The sequence below is a fragment of the Pseudophryne corroboree genome, chromosome 9 (assembly GCF_028390025.1).
Source record: "Pseudophryne corroboree isolate aPseCor3 chromosome 9, aPseCor3.hap2, whole genome shotgun sequence".
Lineage (NCBI taxonomy): Eukaryota > Metazoa > Chordata > Amphibia > Anura > Myobatrachidae > Pseudophryne > Pseudophryne corroboree.
This window is the reverse complement of record NC_086452.1, coordinates 450108569-450124061: the sequence shown is the minus strand read 5'-3', so window position 1 is coordinate 450124061 and position 15493 is coordinate 450108569. Positions and strand designations below refer to the sequence as shown.

The following is a 15493-nucleotide window of genomic DNA, read 5'->3' as shown; positions in this document are numbered from 1 at the left end:
GGGCAGTGACATGATGTGAGGAGGGGAATGGAGGCAGCAGGAAGCCACAGACTGAGAGTTATATAGTGAGAGGAGCAGGGTCCCCAGCAGCACAGAGTATATCAGGAGATGAGTGATGTGTCAGTTAAGGACAGGGCTGCATGTGACAGGGGCAGTGACATGATGTGAGGAGGGGAATGGAGGCAGCAGGAAGCCACATACTGAGAGTTATATAAAGGGTGGAGCAGGGTCTCCAGCAGCACAGAGTATATCAGGAGATGAGTGATGTGTCAGTGAGGACAGGGCTGCATCTGACAGGGGCAGTGACATGATGTGAGGAGGGGAATGGAGGCAGCAGGAAGCCACAGACTGAGAGTTATATAGTGGGAGGAGCAGGGTCCCCAGCAGCACAGAGTATATCAGGAGATGAGTGATGTGTCAGTGAGGACAGGGCTGCATGTGACAGGGGCAGTGACATGATGTGAGGAGGGGAATGGAGGCAGCAGGAAGCCACAGACTGAGAGTTATATAGTGGGAGGAGCAGGGTCCCCAGCAGCACAGAGTATATCAGGAGATGAGTGATGTGTCAGTGAGGACAGGGCTGCATGTGACAGGGGCAGTGACATGATGTGAGGTGGGGAATGGAGGCAGCAGGAAGCCATGGACTAAGAGTTATATAGTGGAAGGAGACTGTAATAAATCATTATAAATCTCTGTTTAATATGCTAACAAGCTTGTCTGTACCTCCGCCCTCCCCCTCCATTTACTGCAGATGCCGCCAAGTACCAGCATCCCAGATGCGATGGTCGTTCCTGCAACCCGCCAATCGGCAATCTTGCCACTGGCCGAACTCCGGTCACCTTCACCACTTGTGGGCAGAATGTCAGCGAATTCTACTGCTTTTATCCCGATGACCGATACCAGCGGGCACCTCACTCGTGCAGTCAGCCGCACTGTACAAAATGTAGCGTCAGCCAGCCAGAGAATTCCCATCTCCCCTCTCACATGACGGATGACGTCTTCTCCAGCCCAGGTACTTGGTGGCAGTCGGCGCAGGGCGTCCTCCGGGAGGAGATACGGTTGGATTTTGAGACAGAATTTTACTTGACGCACGTCATCATGGTCTTCAAGTCACCGCGGCCTGCGGCAATGGTGCTGGAGAGGTCCGTGGACCGGGGCAATACCTGGAGCCCTTATAAATATTTTGCCACAAACTGCACGGCCACATTTAGCCTCAAGGATGATCTGTTTGAAGAAGGGTCATTGTGCACATCCAGGTACTCCGACGCCCGGCCGTGTACAAGAGGAGAGGTAAGGAACCGCTGACGTAAGTGGTGGAATGGAACTATTTATAATCTCCTGGGTAAAAGCTTTGAGGGAGATGTACTTAGCCTCTGACAGTGATAAAGTAGAGAGAGCGATACAATACCACCCAATCAGCTCCTAACTGCCATGTTTGTTATGCTGCATTCACACCGCAAATGCCGGGTCCTACCCGGTAAGACAAACGTGTACTTACCGGGTGGGATCCGGCATTTGCGCTCCGTTGCAGGCTTCCCGACCCGGCAATATACCGGGTCGGTTGCCATGACAACGGAGGCCGCAGCAGCAGCAGGGGCGGGGGTGGAGGCGGCGTCGGGAGATGAGCTCATCTCCAGCGCCGCCTCTCCCTATCTTGTGAATGGGAACCGTGTCGCATCGACACGGCTCTCATTCACACCACACCTGACCCGGTAATCAACCCGGGTAAAACCCTTCTTTTTTACCGGGTTGATTTACCGGGTCAGGCGACCCGCTAAATCGCCCAGTGTGCTTTCACATCGCACACTGACCCGGTTCGACACGGCAATATGCCGTGTCGGTACCGGGTTATTTGTGCGATGTGAAAGGGGTATTAGTCATATTTGTCAGGGATGTGTCAGTGTTATAGTAAAGTATACTTGTCTTTAACTGGTGTTAGCCGCTCTAACCTAATGGGGGGAGCATCAATGGATCGCTGTCTTCTGATGCCTCCCTGGCAGCCTAGTTATGTCCAGGGCTGCCAAGACATCCTGCGGGGAAGGTGTGGCCACAGGAGGGGGCAAAACTAAGCCCTGTTGTAGTCTTAGACCCCATCCCCACCACCACACTCCCTCCAAGTGCTGGTGAGTAGTGATGTCACACTATCACTACCATCACTAGCACGCGTTACATTACTGAACACTTTCACCAGGAGGCATGTGACCTACGGATACCCGGTTCATCTCATACAAGCAACATACAGGAATACATCTGGGTTTGTAGCCTTAATAAAATGCGCTCAGTTATATGTGGTTGTGAAATTCTTTGTTTCATTTTAATGTTTACAGTAGTAAGGGTGTATAATTCCCAAGACAAATAACGTTATTTCCATCTTATAAAGGGTATTTTCACTATACTAGTACACTACTCTATACTACTACACTACACTAAACTATACTACTACAGTACACTATACTACATTACACTACACTACTCTATACTACTACACTACACTAAACTATACTACTACAGTACACTATACTACTAGACTACATTACACTACTCTATACTACTACACTACACTAAACTATACTACTACAGTACACTATACTACTAGACTACATTACACTACTCTATACTACTACACTACACTAAACTATACTACTACAGTACATTATACTACTAGACTACATTACACTACACTACTCTATACTACTACACTAAACTATACAGTACACTATACCACTAGACTACATTACACTACACTACTCTATACTACTACACTACACTAAACTATAGTACTACAGTACATTATACTACTAGACTACATTACACTACTCTATACTACTACACTACACTAAACTATACTACTACAGTACACTATACTACATTACACTACACTACTCTATACTACTACACTACACTAAACTATACTACTACAGTACACTATACTACTAGACTACATTACACTACTCTATACTACTACACTACACTAAACTATACTACTACAGTACATTATACTACTAGACTACATTACACTACACTACTCTATACTACTACACTAAACTATACAGTACACTATACCACTAGACTACATTACACTACACTACTCTATACTACTACACTAAACTATACAGTACACTATACCACTAGACTACATTACACTACACTACTCTATACTACTACACTACACTAAACTATACTACTACAGTACATTATACTACTAGACTACATTACACTACACTACTCTATACTACTACACTAAACTATACAGTACACTATACCACTAGACTACATTACACTACACTACTCTATACTACTACACTACACTAAACTATAGTACTACAGTACATTATACTACTAGACTACATTACACTACTCTATACTACTCTATACTACTACACTACACTAAACTATACTACTACAGTACACTATACTACATTACACTACACTACTCTATACTACTACACTACACTAAACTATACTACTACAGTACACTATACTACTAGACTACATTACACTACTCTATACTACTACACTACACTAAACTATACTACTACAGTACATTATACTACTAGACTACATTACACTACACTACTCTATACTACTACACTAAACTATACAGTACACTATACCACTAGACTACATTACACTACACTACTCTATACTACTACACTACACTAAACTATAGTACTACAGTACATTATACTACTAGACTACATTACACTACTCTATACTACTACACTACACTAAACTATACTACTACAGTACACTATACTACTAGACTACATTACACTACACTACTCTATACTACTACACTACACTAAACTATACTACTACAGTACATTATACCACTAGACTACATTACACTACACTACTCTATACTACTACACTACACTAAACTATACTACTACAGTACATTATACTACACTACTCTATACTACTACACTACACTAAACTATACAGTACACTATACTACTAGACTACATTACACTACACTACTCTATACTACTACACTAAACTATACTACTACAGTACATTATACTACTAGACTACATTACACTACTCTATACTACTACACTACACTAAACTATACTACTACAGTACACTATACTACTAGACTACATTACACTACACTACTCTATACTACTACACTACACTAAACTATACTACTACAGTACATTATAATACTAGACTACATTACACTACACTACTCTATACTACTACACTACACTAAACTATACTACTACAGTACATTATACCACTAGACTACATTACACTACACTACTCTATACTACTACACTACACTAAACTATACTACTACAGTACATTATACTACACTACTCTATACTACTACACTACACTAAACTATACTACTACAGTACACTATACTACTAGACTACATTACACTACTCTATACTACTACACTACACTAAACTATACTACTACAGTACATTATACTACTAGACTACATTACACTACACTACTCTATACTACTACACTAAACTATACAGTACACTATACCACTAGACTACATTACACTACACTACTCTATACTACTACACTACACTAAACTATAGTACTACAGTACATTATACTACTAGACTACATTACACTACTCTATACTACTACACTACACTAAACTATACTACTACAGTACACTATACTACTAGACTACATTACACTACACTACTCTATACTACTACACTACACTAAACTATACTACTACAGTACATTATACCACTAGACTACATTACACTACACTACTCTATACTACTACACTAAACTATACTACTACAGTACATTATACTACACTACTCTATACTACACTAAACTATACAGTACACTATACTACTAGACTACATTACACTACACTACTCTATACTACTACACTAAACTATACTACTACAGTACATTATACTACTAGACTACATTACACTACTCTATACTACTACACTACACTAAACTATACTACTACAGTACACTATACTACTAGACTACATTACACTACACTACTCTATACTACTACACTACACTAAACTATACTACTACAGTACATTATACTACTAGACTACATTACACTACTCTACTACTACACTACACTAAACTATACAGTACACTATACTACTAGACTACATTACACTACACTACTCTATACTACTACAATACACTAAACTATACTATACTACTACAGTACATTATACTACTAGACTACATTACATTACACTACTCTATACTACTGCACTACACCATAGTAACACTTTACTCCATATGGACATAACCCATAAACAGTCCATAAACACAGTGTAGACAAGGGGGGGCACAGAGGGGCGGGGTGAGGGACATAAAATCAGCATCCCCTCCTCTCCCAGATGCTGCAGCCCCGTGCTAGGGCTTTTCCCAGACCCCGCGGGGCTGATGGGACCTCAGCATAGTAATGGATCCTAGGGTGGTTGAGTGTCTGCAACACTGGCTGAGGTTAGATGACAGTGGCAGTATATACAGGGCATGCAGAAGAGAGAAGTAATCAGGGGAGCGCCCCGGGGGTCTGTACTTGCACCAGTGTCCTTTAGCGTCTATATGGATAACAATACTGCAGGGCTAAGGGGGGGTTCTGCCATTGGGGGTCATTCCGAGTTGATCGCTCGCTAGCAGTTTTTAGCAGCCGTGCACACGCATTGCCGCCGCCCACCGGGGAGTGTATTTTTCGCTTTGCAGAAGTCTGAACGCCTGTGCAGCAGAACGCCTGCAAAATCATTTTGTGCAAAACAAGACCAGCCCTGTAGTTACTCTTCGTGTGCGTTGATTCTAACGACGGAGGGACGGCTTTTGACGTCACACACCCGCCCAGACACACCTGCGTTTTTTCAGCCACGCCTGTGTTTTGCCAAACACTCCCTGAAAACGGTCAGTTGTCACCCAGAAACGCCCCCTTCATGTCAATCTTCCTGCGTTCGGCCGTGCGACAGGAATGTTCATTAGACTCTGTGCAAACCCACGATGCTCATTGTACCTATACGACGTGCCTGCGCATTGCGGTGCATACGCATGCGCAGAAATGCCGATTTTTAGCCTGATCGCTGCGCTGCGAACAACGGCACCTAGCGATCAACTCGGAATGACCCCCATTGTGCAGAGATATACAGTATAACAGGGCAGACACAGAGACACGGTAACACGTGCAGAACAGTGAGAGACAGCCACGCCGCACTAAGGAAATCTCATATCAGTGAATCATGGACTGGGAAGAGATGTTTTCTCCAGGAAAAGCAGTGAGTCACTATGGAGGGTCCAGCTTGTTTGGCGTCTCCCGATTCTTTACATCTGTTGTTCTCTATTTTGTTAAACTAAATTGGAGCTGAAACTTCTGATGAGTAAGTTGGGCAGTGCATCTGCTCTGCCAGTAATACATGGCTATGACTGGTATGTGTCTGGCACACAGGTGGAGGGGGGTCGTGGTGGGGTGAAATGAGATAAACCCCAATCGTTTCTGGCTCACGTGATACTTACAGCACATGCACGGAACCTGCACTGTTGCTTTCCGTCTCCCCTGCCTAGAAATTGCTACAAAGCAAGAACTGTGTCTTTAAACAGTAACATGATAGTCAATTCTATGAAAGTTATCAAATATAGGTAGAAACATTCATTCTGTATGAGACGCTTATCTGGGGTCTATACTTAGCGTATTCTGCTGTGATTCCCCGTAAGGGGCTGCACATCAGATAGGTTCTTCTGAAAAACAAGACCTTCATATTTATTCAAGCACGTGGTCAGATCACGTTCATATACAAAAGACAGACCGTCACGGGTAAAGATGAGCATCCATGTGGCAAATGGGCAAAACCATGTGCACTGCAGGTGGGGCAGATGTAACATGTGCAGAGAGAGTTAGATTTGGGTGGGGGGTGTTCAAACTGAAATCTACTGTAAATTTCAGTGTAAGAATAAAGCAGCCAGTATTTACTCTGCACAGAAACAAAATAACCCACCCAAATCTTACTCTCTCTGCACATGTTACATCTGCCCCACCTGTAGTGCACATGGGCCCTCATTCTGAGCTGATCGCTCGCTAGCTGCTTTTAGCAGCAGTGCAAACGCTAAGCCGCCGCCCTCTGGGAGTGTATCTTAGCTTAGCAGAAGTGCGAACGAAAGGTTAGCAGAACTGCACAGGAAAAATGTCATGCCGTTTCTGAGCAGCTCCAGACCTACTCCTATCTTGCGATGACTGCAGTCTGTTTAGTTCCTGGTTTGACGTCACAAACACGCCCTGCGTTCGGCCAGCCACTCCCCCGTTTCTCCAGCCACTCCTGCGTTTTTTCCTGGCACGCCTGCCTTTTTTAGCACACTCCTTGAAAACGCTGAGTTGCCGCCCAGAAACACCCACTTCCTGTCAATCATACTACGAACACTCGAGCTTCTGTAAAACTGCAAACTTTTGTGTGAAAGTACTTAGCGCATGCGCGCGGCGTACTATGTGCATGCACATAAATGCTGTTTTTCACCTGATCGCTGCGCTGCGAAAAACTGCAGCGAGCGATTAACTCGGAATGAGGGCCATGGTTTTGCCGGTTAGAGAAAGATTTTGCTGCTGTGATCAGGTCTGACTTAGGCCCTGTATCTCCTCATTTGCCATCAGGACGTCATTGTTGTTAACTGTAAAGCAGCACAAAATTTATCAAGTCATACAGCATCGAGATCAGGGCCGGTTCTAGCCCTTGTGGCGCCCCGGGCGAAAATAGGGGCGTGGCTTCATAAAGGGGTGTGGTCAATGTGCCCCCAGTAGTATTGCCCCCGTTTGTGCCCCCAGTAGTATTGCCCCCATTTGTGCCCCAAGTAGTATTGCCCCCGTTTGTGTCCCCAGTAGTATTGCCCCGTTTGTGCCGCTTAAAAAAAAAAAAAAAGGAATACTTACCATCCCCGCTCCTGATTCCTGACCGCTGCTGGCCTCCGTCTCTGGCCGCTGGCGCCGCTCCTCTGATCTATGGGAGAGACGTCATGAAGTCTCTCCCATAGAACCGCATAGACACTAGAGGTTAATCATGACCCCTAGTGTCTAAGTGCCACGCCCACAATGCAGTACGGTGCACGATGACTTCATTGCGCACCGCACAGCAGTGCCGGCACCGGAGGAGGAGGGGGGGGGGGGCGTCGCCACCACCACCAGTAGCGGATCTTGCCACGGTGGCGGCGCCCTCCGTAAGGCGGCGCCCCAGGCAAAAGTACCGTGTGCCCATAGCAAGATCCACTACTGATCGAGATCACACATACAAACGGAGCAAGTACAGACGGGGTTAACGAATGCATCGCAGGAGTGAGACAGAGGGCAGAGAGGACATCGATAACGTGAGCTTACAGTCTAGGACCAGGACAGGTCTGAGACAATAGGAGTCGGTGGGACCCGGAGAGGACATAGGGCTATGGGGCAGATGTACTAAGCCTTGGAGATAGATAAAGTACCAGTCAGTCAGCTCCTGTCATTTTTCAAACACAACCTGTAGCATGGCAGTTTGGAGCTGATTGGCTGGTACTTTGGGGTCTATTTACTAAGCCGCGGAGAGAGATAAAGTAGCAGCCAACCAGCTCCCAACTGCCATGTTACCGGCTGTGTTTTAAAAATGTCAGGAGCTGATTGGCTGGTACTTTATCTGCGTCCACTTTATCATTGTCAAAGGATTAGTACATCTCCCCTATAAGGAACGTGCAGGTGGAGTAGCATTAGGTGGGGGCAGGGTTGGGCAGCAGCATAGGAGACACGAAGGTGGGGAGTGAGAGGTGTTTACCAGGGAGGACCAGAGGGGTACTAGAGGATTGACATCACCAGCCTAAAGGTGGCACGGGGTTCAGTAGATATTATTATGGTGAAACCAATCTCAGGGATTCCTTTAGTGCGGGTCACACAGGGGCACTTTCTATAGGGATCGCAGCTCCCTACAAAATGTCATGTGACACACGGCTGTCAGTCTAACACTTACTGTAACTCTCATTGATCTACGTATCTGCTGGGCTCGTCTACAGAATTACAGTAACAATAACTGTGTTTGTTTCCCTTCATTCAGGTGATATTTAGAGCCCTAACTCCAGCTAACAGGATCCAGGATCCCTACAGTCTCCTGGCACAAGATCGGCTAAAAATCACCAATCTGAGACTGGTTCTGCTGAAGAGACAGGACTGTCCGTGCCAGGCTGCGGCCGGGTCACACCAGAAGCCGCAGAGATTCGCTCATTACGCCATATATGACCTGATCGTGCGCGGGAGCTGCTTCTGCAACGGGCACGCGGAGGAGTGCGAGGAGGCCGGGAACGTGCGTGGACCGGAAATCGCTGTGAGTGCACGGAGCAATGGGAGAGATGTACTAATTAGCCCTTGAGAGAGATAAAGTGCAGAGAGAGAAAGTACCAGTCAATCAGCTCCTCACTGCCATGTGTTTGAAAATGTCAGGAGCTGATTGGCTGGTACTTTATCTCTCTCCACTTTATCTCTCTCAAGGGTTTAGTACATATTCCCCAAAGTAACAATATCACTGTGACGTTACAGGCATGACATCATTATGTAAGGGCGCGGAATGACAGCAGTATAACTAGGAGTGAAACGTATTCTTTTGTTATAGGAGTTCGCTTGCAGCTAATGGCTATTGCTATTGTCTTAGTGATATTCCAGCCAGCTGAGCCCAGTGCTGTCACTGCCCGCCTAGCGTCCCACTCGTGAGCATGAGGCCTGGGGGATGCTGGCGCGACCTGACCTCCGCAGAGACGGGGGTGGCTGGGCTCCCCCCACCCATCGCATAACTCCCAACTGGCAGCTCTCCACCAGCAAACTGTTCACTTGTCTATGACCGGAGCCCTAGGGTCATTCCACACCGCGCTCCGTACAAGGGTGACCGGCGTTACCAGCAGGGAGTGTTGCAGTTATTATGTAGGCTGTAGACATAGAACAGGATGCAACGTTCTCCATATCAAAGACACAGAATAGTCCCTTTTTGGTGGAACTGTTGGAATTTTCTCCACCGAAACATCTTTAATACAAGTCTATAAAGAGTTTATATTCATTCTTTTTTCTATTTTTATCTGTTTATTAAGAGTTTTTTGTCATTTCGCGATACACGGATACAAAACCAGTAAACAATTAGGGAGAAGACATAGCACAGGATAATACACTGCTCAAAAAACTAAAGGGAACACTTAAACAACACAATGTAACTCCAAGTCAATCACACTTCTGTGAAATCAAACTGTCCACTTAGGAAGCAACACTGAATGACAATCAATTTCACATGCTGTTGTGCAAATGGAATAGACAACAGGTGGGAATTATAGGCATTTAGCAAGACACCCCCAATAAAGGAGTTGTTCTGCAGGTGGTGACCACAGACCACTTCTCAGCTCCTATGCTTTCTGGCTGATGTTTTGGTCACTTTTGAAAGCTGGCGGTGCTTTCACTCTAGTGGTAGCATGAGACGGAGTCTACAACCCACACAAGTGGCTCAGGTAGTGCAGCTCATCCAGGATGGCACATCAATGCGAGCTGTGGCAAGAAGGTTTGCTGTGTCTGTCAGCGTAGTGTCCAGAGCATGGAGGCAGTGGCAAACGCAGGATTTGCATGGGGGGGTTTCCAGAACTGGGTGGAGCCAAGCACGTGGGTTGGGACTGAGGTGACCCAGTATATGCTGGGTCCGTAAAACTAGTGTGTCTGTGTGTATATATATATATATATCTACACATATATATACCGGAGATACACCTATATATATATACACACATATTGCACATTGATATATATGTACTATAATTAAAATAAAGTAAACTTTTATTAAGCACTTACAAGTGCCACCAGGAAGAGAGCAGGCTGCAGAGGACGCTAGACAGCCAGTAACAATACTCATGCAGCAAAAAAAAAATAATAATAATAATTTTTTGGGTGGAGGGGGGTTTCTGGGTGCTCGGAAACCCCCCCTGGGTGCGCCACTGGGAGGCACTACCAGGAGATAGGCCAGTACATCAGGAGATGTGGAGGAGGCCGTAGGAGGGCAACAACCCAGCAGCAGGACCGCTACCTCCGCCTTTGTGCAAGGAGGAACAGGAGGAGCACTGCCAGAGCCCTGCAAAATGACCTCCAGCAAGCCACAAATGTGCATGTGTCTACTCAAACGATCAGAAACAGACCCCATGAGGGTGGTATGAGGGCCCGACGTCCACAGGTGGGGGTTGTGCTTAGGAAGCAACACTGATTGACAATCAATTTCACATGCTGTTGTGCAAATGGAATAGACAACAGGTGGGAATTATAGGCAATTAGCAAGACACCCCCGATAAAGGAGTTGTTCTGCAGGTGGTGACCACAGACCACTTCTCAGCTCCTATGCTTTCTGGCTGATGTTTTGGTCACTTTTGAAAGCTGGCGGTGCTTTCATTCTAGTGGTAGCATGAGACGGAGTCTACAACCCACACAAGTGGCTCAGGTAGTGCAGCTCATCCAGGATGGCACATCAATGCGAGCTGTGGCAAGAAGGTTTGCTGTGTCTGTCAGCGTAGTGTCCAGAGCATGGAGGCAGTGGCAAACGCAGGATTTGCATGGGGGGGTTTCCAGAACTGGGTGGAGCCAAGCACGTGGGTTGGGACTGAGGTGACCCAGTATATGCTGGGTCCGTAAAACTAGTGTGTCTGTGTGTGTATATATATATATATATCTACACATATATATACCGGATATACACCTATATATATATATATACACACACATATTGCACATGGATATATATGTACTATAATTAAAATATAGTAAACTTTTATTAAGCACTTACAAGTGCCACCAGGAAGAGAGCAGGCTGCAGAGGATGCTAGACAGCCAGTAACAATACTCATGCAGGAAAAAAAAAAAAAAATTAAATTTTTTTGGGCGGAGGGGGGTTTCTGGGTGCTCGAAAACCCCCCCTGGGTGCGCCACTGGGAGGCACTACCAGGAGATAGGCCAGTACATCAGAAGATGCGGAGGAGGCCGTAAGAGGGCAACAACTCAGCAGTAGGACCGCTACCTCCGCCTTTGTGCAAGGAGGAACAGGAGGAGCACTGCCAGAGCCCTGCAAACTGACCTCCAGCAAGCCACAAATGTGCATGTGTCTACTCAAACGATCAGAAACAGACCCCATGAGGGTGGTATGAGGGCCCGACGTCCACAGGTGGGGGTTGTGCTTACAGCCCAACACCGTGCAGGATGTTTGGCATTTGCCAGAGAACACCAAGATTGGCAAATTCGCCACTGGCACCCTGTGCTCTTCACAGATGAAAGCAGGTTCTCACTGAGCACATGTGACAGACGTGACAGAGTCTGGAGACGCCAAGGAGAACGTTCTGCTGCCTGCAACATCCTCCAGCATGACTGGTTTGGCAGTGGGTCAGTAATGGTGTGGGGTGGCATTTCTTTGGGGGGGCCGCACACCCCTCCATGTGCTCGCCAGAGGTAGCCTGACTGCCATTAGGTACCGAGATGAGATCCTCAGACCCCTTGTGAGACCATATGCTGGTGCGGTTGGCCCTGGGTTCCTCCTAATGCAAGACAATGCTAGACCTCATGTGGCTGGAGTGTGTCAGCAGTTCCTGCAAGACGAAGGCATTGATGCTATGGTCTGGCCTGCCCGTTCCCCAGACCTGAATCCAATTGAGCACATCTGGGACATCATGTCTCGCTCCATCCACCAACGCCACGTTGCACCACAGACTGTCCAGGGGTTGGCGGATGCTTTAGTCCAGGTCTGGGAGGAGATCCCTCAGGAGACCATCCGCCACCTCATCAGGAGCATGCCCAGGCGTTGTAGGGAGGTCATACAGGCATGTGGAGGCCACACACACTACTGAACCTCATTTTGACTTGTTTTAAGGACATTATATCAAAGTTGTATCAGCCTGTAGTGTATTTTTCCACTTTACTTTTGAGTGTGACTCCAAATCCAGACCTCCATGGGTTAATAAATTTGATTTCCATTGATAATTGTTGTGTGATTTTGTTGTCGGCACATTGAACTATGTAAAGAACAAAATATTTAATAAGAATATGTCATTCATTCAGATCTAGGATGTGTTATTTTAGTGTTCCCTTTATTTTTTTGAGCAGTGTATATGGTCAAACAAGTATATATAAATATATGAAAAGTATATGGACAAATTAAGTATGATAGTCCAATCAGTTTGGAGTGTAGACTGAATGCACAGGAAGTTATTGCAAATGTGGGATTATCTCGCCCAGCCAAATCCGCACGTCACCCGCTGCTGTAAACTTTATGGCAGCGGGATCTTGCTCAAAAGTGTTCGCTACCCACATAGGATAGCGAATACTTTTGAGCAGATGGGGGTGCAAATCAGCCAGGTGAAGGGTGCACTTTGCACCCTTCGCCCACAATTATATCCCACCCCCCATAAAATGATCACCCTATCTACAAAAGTACATAGGGCAGACTATGAAGCCGAGCGAGGTTGGAGAAATTGAAAAAGGTGAGAAAAGGTTGGAGGAGGGGGGGATCGGGGAACTAGTCAGTGTGTATCACCGTTGTCAGTATATAAGGACAAATAGAAGGAAGTTATATTGTGGTCTTTCTGAATCAGATTATGGTGGTCATTCCGAGTTGTTCGCTAGCTGCATTCGTTCGCTGTGCAGCGATGAGGCAAAAAAACGGCACTTCTGCGCATGCGGCGCAATGCGCACGCGTGTCGTACTATTACAATGAACGATGTAGTTTCACACAGGGTCTAGCGAAGCTTTTCAGTCGCACTGCTGGCCGCAGAGTGATTGACATGAAGTAGGCGTTTCTGGGTGTCAACTGACTGTTTTCAGGGAGTGTTCAAAAAAACGCAGGCGTGCCAGGGAAAACGCAGGCGTGGTGGGCGAACGCAGGGCGTGTTTGTGACGTCAAAACAGGAACTTAACAGTCTGAAGTGATCGCAAGCGCTGCGTAGGTATTGAGCTACTGTAAAACTGCACAAAAAAACGTTGTAGCGCTCTGCGATCCTTTCGTTCGCACTTCTGCTAAGCTAAAATACACTCCCAGTGGGAGGCGGCATAGCGTTTGCACGGCTGCTAAAAACAGCTAGCGAGCGAACAACTCGGAATGACCACCCATGTGAGAATAATAGTTGGTATATAGTAGCTATGAGTCCATTAGTTTTCTGGGATTGTTGGTATAGTGATTCCAGGGCTGAGCTAGGAACAGTGCAGGGGGCGTCTGAAGAAGGGTATGATAAAAGGGTTGCATTTATAAGAATTGATAAAAGACTTTGTGGGGGAGAGAGTAGCGGGTTTGAAGGTAGCAAAATCAGGGAATGTATGCAATGGAGCTATGGGGGTCATTCAGACCTGATTGCTGGGCTGCTAACGTTGCTGTCCTGCGTTAAGATAGTCGCCGCCACCGGGGGGAGTGTAAATTATCCGTGCTAGCTGCTAAAATCGACTTTGTGCAGTCTCTGCGCAGCCCAGGACTTACTCCTACAGTGCGATGAGAACAGGCTGATCGGGGCCGGAGCTAACGTCACACACCCTCCCTGAAAACGCTTGGACACGCCTGCATTTTTCCAGACACTCCCAGAAAACGGTCAGTTACCACCCACAAATGGCCTCTTCCTGTCAATCACCTTGCAAACGCCCGTGCAATCGAATTTTTTGTACCATCCCGTCGTTGATCGGCGATGCCCTTTGTTGTTGTCCGGTGCGCATTGCGGTGCATACGCATGCGCAGTTAGGACCTGATCGCCCACTGTGCGAAACCGCACAGCCGCGATCAGATCTGAATCACCCCCTATATCCATAGGGAAGAGGATATTGTGGCGAATCGAAAAACAGACAGTCGGTGGTCACTAGCTGGGAGAAAAATAGTATTTTAAATACCTACCGGTAAATCCTCTTTTCGTAGTCCATAATGGATATTGGAGACAGAATTAGTACGATGGGATATAGACGGTTCCAAGGGAGCCAGTGCACTTTAAATTTCTTCCACTGGGTGTGCTGGCTCCTCCCCTCTATGCCTCCTCCTACAGCTCAGTTATAGGTAAAAAGAGAAGGAACATAACAACAGGTTGGTAAGGCTGCTGACTCATAGGCCTGTTGGATAGTAAGCCTAATCCAACGAGCAATGGACTGCTTTGTAGCAGGGCAACCCCTTTTTCGCGCATCATACAGCATGAACAAGGAATCCGTCTTTCTGATCCGAGCCGTCCTCTTGACATAGATCTTCAAGGCTCGCACAGCATCCAATGCCTCTGGAAGAGCAGCAGTGTCAGAACCGGAAGGAACCACAATAGGTTGATTCAAGTGAAACGCAGAGAGAACATTCGGCAGGAACTGCTGTTTAGTCCTGAGCTCCGCTCTGTTCTCGTAGAAGACCAAGTTCGGACTTTTACACGACAAGGCCCCCAATTCTGAGACACGCCTAGCAGAAGCCAGGGCCAGTAACATCACCGTTTTCCACGTGAGATACTTAACTTCTACTGTCGTCAGAGGTTCAAACCAGGAGGACTGTAGAAAGCGTAACAT

The 15493-nt window shown here is 46.3% G+C and overlaps 1 protein-coding gene across 2 annotated transcripts in view; it reads left to right on the top strand.

Annotated features, from left to right (window-relative positions):
* The window catches only part of LOC134958522 (netrin-4-like), an 89078-nt gene that overhangs the window by 11529 nt on the left and 62056 nt on the right, over positions 1-15493 (top strand). For both annotated transcript variants that reach the window (XM_063941187.1, XM_063941186.1), the window contains exons 2-3: positions 752-1290; positions 9036-9302. In XM_063941187.1, coding sequence (XP_063797257.1) covers positions 752-1290; positions 9036-9302 — 806 coding nt within the window. The remainder of the gene's footprint in view (positions 1-751; positions 1291-9035; positions 9303-15493) is intronic.